This window comes from Chelonoidis abingdonii, chromosome 7 (genome assembly GCF_003597395.2).
Source record: "Chelonoidis abingdonii isolate Lonesome George chromosome 7, CheloAbing_2.0, whole genome shotgun sequence".
Lineage (NCBI taxonomy): Eukaryota > Metazoa > Chordata > Testudines > Testudinidae > Chelonoidis > Chelonoidis abingdonii.
The window spans coordinates 15,951,206-15,960,081 of record NC_133775.1 but is presented as its reverse complement, the minus strand read 5'-3'; the positions used below and the strand labels follow the sequence as shown (position 1 = coordinate 15,960,081).

Genomic DNA, 8,876 nt, shown 5'->3' with positions numbered 1-8,876 from the left:
AGAAAAATAGTGGGATATGATGTTTACTTCTGCTTCGGATTTGTATTTTTTTTTTTTAAATCCCATTTGGAAATGGAAGGAGTTCTTACGTCTAGAACAAAAAAATATTACTGGAATGCTTCACTTTTTAAAGTACTTGTTCAAATCCATGAATAACTTGCAGTTTTACATATAATAAGAGGTGAATCAACATTCACTTGTGGAGTACATTTGCAAAGTTCCATAGAGCTGTTGCAATTTACACTAACAGATAATTTGGCTACGTAACTTTTATAACTGTTTTACTTGTCAGGAGCCTAAGCAATGTGGATCTGTTATGCACAGTATGAAATACTAGTCGTATTCACTTCCTGTCCTAGACGAAAAGAACAGGAGACCTGTGTCCCCATCATAGGACCCAATCACATTAGTCACACTCTCAGAGGCTTGTTCACCTGTACATCTACCAATGTGATATATGCCATCATGTGCCAGCAATGTCCCTCTGCCATGTACATTGGCCAAATTGGCCAGTCTCTATGTAAAAGAATAAATGAACACAAATCAGACGTTAAGAATTATAACATTCAAAAACCAGTCGGAGAACACTTCAATCTCCCTGGTCACTCGATTATAGACCTAAAAGTCACACTATTACAATAAAAAAAACTTCAAGAACAGACTCCAATGAGAGACTGCAGAATTGGAATTAATTTGCAAAATAGACACCATTAAATTAGGCCTGAATAAAGACTGGGAGTGGATGGGTCATTACACAAAGTACAACTATTTCCCCATGTTTATCCCCCCTCCCCTAACACACACACACTGTTCCTCACACCTTCCTGTCAACTGCTGCAAATGGACCATTTTGATTATCACTACAAAAAGTTTTTTTCTCTTCTGTTGGTAACAACTCACCTTAACTGATCACTCTCATCAGGGTGTGTATGGTAACAGACATTGTTTTCATGTTCTCTGTGTGTGTACATATCTATGCGCACCCCCCCCCACTGTATTGTCCACTGCATGCATCCAAAGCTTATGCTCAAATAAATTTGATAGTCTCTAAGGTGCCACAAGCACTCCTGTTCTTTTTGCAGAGAGCCTAACAGGGCTGCTACTATGAAACCTGTCCTACACTAGCGCTGTGTGTTAAGCAGCTGTTCCGTTCCACCTTGGAGGTGATGGCAGGCCAGTGATGCCTCTACAATACTTAGCACTTTTGCCTCCGAAGAGCTTTACACATATTAACAAATGAACCCTCCCCACAAACTGGTGAGCTTGGCAGCGCGGATACAGCCATGTCTTAAGGGCAATGTCAGCATCCGCATAGAGCGGCAGATCCTTGGGGCTGGGAAAGCTCAGTGTGAACGCGACAGTTTCTGCTGTTTCTCTGAGAGTTGGTGCACCAGGGAGGCGAGACAAGGGCGCACCTCGCAGGGCCCAGCGGACAGCGGGGGCAGGAAGGTGAGGAGAGGCACTGGCCCGTCCCGTCCCCCCGCCACACCCCCGGGGCTCACGCCTGCCAGCGAGGCATGTCTCTGGTTTGCACAGGGAGAGGGAATCACGTGGATTCAGCCCCGGCCGGGCTCCGCAGGTCCCAGGCGGGAGCAAGTCTGAGGAGTGAGAGCATCGCCCTGCACCGGGCCCATAGCGAAACCCATGCGCTGGAGGGAGCTGCCTTCCCGCTAAACCCCCAGCCGGGGGTCGTCTCCCCTCCCCGAGAGCGGCCGGGACAGCGCCGGCTCCCCGCCGCCCCCGGCCCCTGAGCGCGCAGGGGTCACGCAGCACGTGTGCACGCGCCACACTCCCCCCAGCAGCCCGCCCGGCGGCAGCAGCGGAGGCGGAGCGGGGGAGGCATCACGTGCGACTCAGGTTCCTCCCCTGCCTTTCTCCGTAGCTGTTTTCTGCCTTCCGTCTGCTGCACGCACTGACGATAGTGCCACCTTAAGGGCCGTACCACCCCAGAAGGGGGGGAGCTCAGACAGCGGCCTCAAGAGAGCCCGAGCAAGCAGCCCCGGATTAACAAAAATCCCCTGCCAACAGATTTAACCGTGAAGGCTCAAGGCGCAGGAGTGACTAAAACGCCATTAGTCACCCAGTGTCCAACGCAGCATCTCCCCCTATGCACCTGCCCCCACCCCCTCTTCTGTCCACCACTTGGTGCCTGCCTATTAAGGAGGATCCCCCTTCCAGCCCAGATCCTCCAACCCCACTAGAGCGCTTCAGCGGGTAACCAGATATTCAAAAACAATACGTCAGCCCACAATGCCCTGCGCTGAGAACCAGTATTACCTCATCCCACAGTGCCCTGCGAGATGCTGAGAAGCTTCTAGGGGTGGGGTGACCATGGAGACCGGCTCATTTGCAACAGGCCGGGCCAGCGGCCCGCCGCCCCCCTGGGAGGCCGCCGCAGCCAATGGGAAGGCCGCGGGGTGACATCATGGGCTATTTTTGGTGGGTTACTGCTCGCTGATAAGTGTTGGGCTGCACGCCGGGAAAGGGCTCAGAGTGTGCACCAGGCTCCAGGCAGCAACAGCGGCGGCGGCGGGCCCGCTCCGGCAGCGCACAGAGCTAGCGAGCAGCTCCCGAGCGGCGGGCTAAGGCACCGAGAGCGGCCAGGCGTCTCGCCTTGCTGCGGCTCCCGTAAGGACCAGGCCAGCTCGGACCCCGGCTGAGACCCGGGAACGTCTCCGCAGCGGGGAGTCCAGCCGCGGGCAGAGCGCGGAGGGGAACGTACCTGGGACAACTTCTGCGCCGGGAGGTGCGGCGCCGCGAGCCCCGGGACTGGCAGCCGGCGGGGAAACGCTCCGACAAGTGGCCGGGCTCCGCAGCGCGCTCCCCACACAGCCCCGCAGCGGGAGAAGGGGGCAGAAAAGTGACCAGATTTCTGACCCTCCCACCGAGCGATAAGGCGGCGAACCTGCCCATCACTCCGGAGTGAAACTGTCAAGCGAGAGACTGGATTTCTCCTCCGTTCCCGAGTCTCACCCGAGAGCGAAATCCCAGAACCCGACACCAGGACTCCGGCGACCCAATTCCCAGGCTGACTCGTTCTGGGGTTTGAAAAAGTTCAGTTCTGATGCGCTGAAGAAACAGGGGAAGAGAGACTCAAGCCACTTGTACGGTGGCCAAAAAAGTAAGACTTTGGTTCATCCTTACTGACTTGTTAGAAAAGGCTTTTTCATCGTTGAAAGAGTTACACTAATAGTAGTGTAAAGTGAAGGTGAACTTTCTTTGAACGGGCCTAAGAAACCAAGCGTGTTTGGCGCTGCTTAATTCTTATTGCTTTAAAGACAGTTTTGTGGACTGTGTTCTATGACTGCAAAGATGGAACCTACATTCTATGATGATGCCCTAAATGCTACCTTTGTACAGCCAGAAAGTGGTGGTTATGGATATAATCCTAAAGTCCTGAAGCAGAATATGACTCTAAATCTGGCTGATCCTTCAAGCAACCTCAAGCCCCACCTGAGGAACAAGAATGCTGATATTCTTACCTCCCCAGATGTTGGTCTCCTCAAGCTGGCATCTCCTGAACTGGAAAGGCTCATCATCCAATCCAGCAATGGCTTGATCACCACCACTCCCACTCCAACACAGTTTCTCTGTCCCAAAAATGTTACTGACGAGCAAGAAGGGTTTGCTGAAGGCTTTGTGAGGGCACTGGCAGAGCTACACAACCAGAATACCATGCCCAGTGTTACATCTGCTGCCCAGCCTGTTAACAGTGGTATGACACCTGTTTCTTCTATGGCTGGCAACAATGGTTTCAACACCACTTTGCACAGCGAGCCTCCAGTGTATGCCAATCTCAGCAACTTTAACCCAAGTGCACTCAGCACAGCACCTAACTACAATGCGAATAACATGGGCTATCCACCTCAGCATCATATTAATCCTCCGATGCCAGTGCAGCATCCCAGGCTGCAAGCTCTGAAAGAGGAGCCCCAGACTGTACCTGAAATGCCAGGAGAGACTCCTCCACTGTCCCCCATTGATATGGAGTCACAGGAGAGGATCAAGGCTGAGAGGAAGCGCATGAGAAACAGAATTGCAGCCTCCAAATGCCGGAAAAGGAAGTTGGAAAGGATTGCTAGATTGGAAGAAAAAGTGAAAACTTTGAAAGCCCAGAACTCAGAACTGGCATCCACTGCCAACATGCTCAGAGAACAGGTTGCACAGCTTAAGCAGAAGGTCATGAACCATGTCAACAGTGGATGCCAGCTAATGCTAACACAACAGTTGCAAACATTTTGAAGAGACTGACTTGAAAAAAAGAACTATGATGTTGCGGTAGAGCAGCAGAAAAAACAAACCCATAACAAGTGGCAGATGCATAAAGCTAATGGTAAAGGCTAAGAGGCATTGAGTCCTGCTTGCACCCCACAAAGCACATGTGTGGAAAGACTGGCGAGCCTTCAATTGAGCTAGTGCAAAGCAGCACCACTCTGAGAAGTGCTGTTCCTGCTCAGATGATACATGAGATCTTTGTATAATATTGACCAAGACCTGCATGGACCTAACATTCGATGATCATTCAGTATTAAAGGTTAAAATGCAATAGAGACTGTAGGTTGCTTTCTGTAATACTCTTAAAGAAAACACAACTGGGAGGGAGGTTTGTGGGAGGTTGATTAAAAACTGAACTATACTGCCTGCCTTCAAGTAAATCGTGTATGTACATTTTTTTTATTTTATGAAAGCTGATTTAATGTCAATAAACTACTTCATGACTTTGTAAATTATTTTTATGTTTGTTTTCTGTCCAGTAATGTTTGTAAATAAGGGTTTTTTGAGCACTCTGAATTTACCATTTGTAATAAAGTATAATTTTTTTATGTTTGTTTTTGAAAAAAGTCCAGAAACTTTCTATTATATATAAAAGTATTAAAAATGCATTTCCTCTCCCACTTTTGCCAGTACCTAAATCAGGACTCTGTTATATACACTGAACTCTAAATGGTAGAGAGTGTTAAACTTACATTGTAACAAGAAGACATGTCTTGGAGAATGTGTCAGAAGTGGAAAGACTAAACCACACCCTGTAACATAAACAGAAGTAGTTTATGCATTTTAAGTGTTCTGGATTTAAGTCCGATTGGATTGCCTACCATAATCCAATAGCATAATGTAGACAGTAGCTTTAAAAATTAAGCAGTTTGGAAGAGTTTCCCATTGTATCAAATTGCCCTGTGCTAGAATAGTCTGAACTGTAACTATCTAATATTAAATACTTATTAAAATAATATTCCCAACAATATCTTTAAGGTAGACTTCACAAAAAGTATATCCTTCATATGGGTGCCTTCATTACTGTCTAATTATTCCTAGCTAAGAAGTGGTCTTTGTTCATGAATATTTGTAGTCACAATAAAATCATTCTATAACCCCTTTACATAACTTGAATTCCTTTCCCCTTTTAGACACTTTTGCTGACTAAAATGTATTGACCAATATGAAAATTTTGGGAAATTTAACATAATGGGGGAACAGAGGTAGCTATAAATTGAAAATTAGGATGTAAATAAAAAGTTGACAATTTAGCTGTCATTTTCAATTTACATTTAAAAAATGAAAGTATGAGAATACTTCTGATAATAGAATGAGCACATAAGCAATAGCTGAGAAAAGTAACTCATCTGAAATAAACCCCTTTTTGTGGTAAATAATATAATTTATGATTTCAGGATTTTCAGCTTACTGGCTCTATCCAATTAAATGGTCTGGTTTATATAAATGTACTTAGTGATTTTAAAACTGTATATCTAAGAGATAACAGATGCTATGAAAAGCTAGGCAGAAAGTTTAATTCACTAATTACAGACATTATAGTTCTGATAAATTATTAATATTTTTATAGTAGTCTGCCTGAAAGTTTTGTCTTTAATTAGTTAAAATACAAATAAGTGAGTACAACATGAAATAAGGTGACAGTCTTGCTTAAGATCATCTTAGAATAAAACTATACAATACAGACTGGTATTAAGTGGTAGTGAAACTTTGACACTCACACAAACTTTTTGCTACTATTTGAGCTCAGGATATGTTTCCCTGTATAGCATACATATATATTTCCTTTGAAAGTGGATCCTTTGCCCATTGGGTATCAAATCATATGCATGATGGATTGTTTCAAGTTATAATACTATAGTAAATGTTTCCCTCATTATACATGTGTTGGTAGCTGGAGTTATTAGCTTGAATTTCTATTTGCTACTATCAGATACATAAAATTGTAACAAACACTTACTGAACAAAGGGTTACTGGGAGGATGGTGTAGTTTGCCAAGAGTACATTTTGCTGATGTCAGCATCCCGGAAGGTAAGTTGATTTTGACCATATGTAGGAATAGAAAGAAGGATAATACACAGCATTGCTGGGTGTGACTTTGCAGGGACTTAACAAGTGCCAACTAGCAAAGTAAGCAGGGTAAGAAGATTAATTACCTGGAAAGGTACAGGTTTAACTCTTGACAATGTTGTGCTATGCAAGAGATTCTACTAATGAGGCTTTTACTTACCCAAGTAAGGTTCCCCCCCCACACCCTGAACAAATATTTCCAAAAATTCTATTTTAATTAGACACAGCTGCATGACATACTGTCCCACCCATTCATCATAATACACTTAATATTACAGTTATAGTGTGTTCTATCTCATAAGTGACATTTGATTACGTAGGAAAAAGCTTGATTAGTAGTAACAAACCCAGGAATATGTCCAGAGTTGGATAATTGTTCATTAGTTCCTATGAAATGAGTTGCTTGTCTCAGTCCAGTTTGCGACACACAGGTGGGCACATCACAAAATCCGTTATCACATTTGGCACAAGAGACCAAGGTCCTCACAGGTATTTAGACTCCTAGTTTCCATTGATTTCCACAAATCCTTTAAGGATCTGGGCCTAACTGCTATCCTAGTAGGCAGTCTCACAGGGCACCAAGGGAAGAGTTGGGGATGGACAGTGTATTAAAGTTTCCCGCTGATGTCTTGAGGTCAGTGTTGAGACACCAGGCCTCTACAGGTAGGGCAAGCTTACAGGATATGCAGAGGGCATGTCTGTTTTGAGAAGAGTCTCTGGTATTGCCATTCTGTCACTACTTTGATTCACTTCTGCTGACTTTTAATCTAATCATGCTTTTAGGTCTCAGTGATCCCTAGACACAAATATAAGGGAAGACTTGAAGGAAAAATGCAGCAATTCGATATTTGCTTAAATGTTGAGATTACATATTGTCTAATGCATATTATTTCTTGCTCATATAAGAGATAGTCAGTTCTCTGAGGTTTAGAGAGAAACTTTTTGTTGCCCCAGCTGTACTCACAAGGGAATATTTTTCAAACAACAGCATTGTGGACGTGTATTTTGCTTGGCAGTGAGCAGTGTCAGCAGATTCAGGAAGTGAAGTCAGAAAAAAGGCAGGGTTTCAAAGAGAGCAGGCTACATAGAAGTGCCCAGGCAGTGAGCATTCTAATCAGAACAATGTGCTTGTGTTACAGAAATATTGATTAGCATTTGACTCTATAGTTTAAAACACACACCATATGAGTAGAAAAGTGAGCCACAACAGGTCTTTGATCATGATTATTCACTGAATAATTTTCAGCCCAAAGAATAACTGCTTGCCACTATAAAAAGGAAAACCAGTCAATATCTATTTTATTCTGCTTTGTAAAGGAAATTCTGCCTGTCATTTTTATTCTCTGACAGCAGTAATAGTAACTAACAGATTCCTCCATCAAGCCACCATACCTCACTAGGTAGCGTACACCTACCCACTACTGAGGTACAATGGCCTCAAGTCACCTCCATTTGCTAGGGAAAGCAATCATGAAAATAAGAACAAGCCATCTCCAATTCTGTGATCTATTAGGCCCTATGGGCAAGGGTAAGACCTATCCTAACCTGTGGGCAAAGGGGAAGAATCTTTTATAATTACCTTTGAGAAAAAACGATAGCGTTTTCTATGATGCTCATCACTGTAGTATCTGAACACTTCACATGCATTAATGAATTTATCCTCCCAACAGCCCTGCAAGGTAGGGAATCCTTCTCTCTCTTATTGATGGGCAGAGAGGGATTAGTGATCTTGTCCTAGCTTACACAAGAAGTTTGTGGCAAAGCTTGGAGGACAACCCAAATCCATAAGTTCTAGTTCAGTGCCTCAGCTACAATGTTTCCCAAAAATGCTAGATAATATGATTTCCCCACACCTGAAAAAAAACTAGAAGAGTTGCATCAGTGTGTCCAAAGTTGTTAAATCACAAATAGAATGGTTACAAACATAAGAAGTAAACAAAAATCCAGTGTAACAAGGAGATTTTTTTTAAACATACACACCAACATATTACAGTGTAGAATCTACCTCAAAGTGTATCACAGAAACATTACAGGGAGGGGAGAAGGACACTAATCACCCTACATAGGAAAAGCCTTTCAAAATTTAGGCAATTGTCTAAGGGACCAGGGCCTGGGCAGTCTGGTTTAGCAGTCACAGCTGGGTTGGGGTCCAAAAGTCAAGGACAGCTACAAGGCCATAATCAGCAAGCAGGGATCAGCGCAATCACTAGAGCCAGGATTGATAGGCAAGAGTCAGGTTGGGGTCAGAGACTGGACGTCAGCAGACAAGACAAGGCCAATGCTAGAATCACCGCAGGCTGGATGTCTGTGTGATTGCCCAAACTTCCTGGTCCACTGTGACGGGGTGTACCAACCCTGCACTAATGAGATGAGGATTAAGGAGCTGCAATGGACACAGGAACCCATGCCCCCTCACCTCTGCTGGGCATACTCCCAGTGAAGGGAGCATTCAGAAAAAAGCAGCTCAGTTGAATCTCAGTGAATGGAGCAGGAGAGCAGTTGGGTGCAGGAGCATCCTGCAGAGAAGCTG

The 8,876-nt window shown here is 44.7% G+C and overlaps 1 protein-coding gene across 1 annotated transcript; it reads left to right on the top strand.

The window, feature by feature from the left end:
- The first annotated feature begins 2,427 nt into the window (after positions 1-2,427).
- Positions 2,428-5,379, top strand: JUN (Jun proto-oncogene, AP-1 transcription factor subunit). The gene has a single exon (XM_032803123.2). The coding sequence runs from the start codon at positions 3,301-3,303 to the stop codon at positions 4,240-4,242; it is 942 nt and encodes a 313-aa protein (XP_032659014.1). The 5' UTR covers positions 2,428-3,300; the 3' UTR covers positions 4,243-5,379.
- Positions 5,380-8,876: the final 3,497 nt, after the last annotated feature.

What these genes read in the sequence shown, in the direction of transcription:
- JUN (XM_032803123.2), top strand. Translation starts at nt 3,301, where the DNA reads ATGACTGCAAAGATGGAACCTACATTCTATGATGATGCCCTAAATGCT.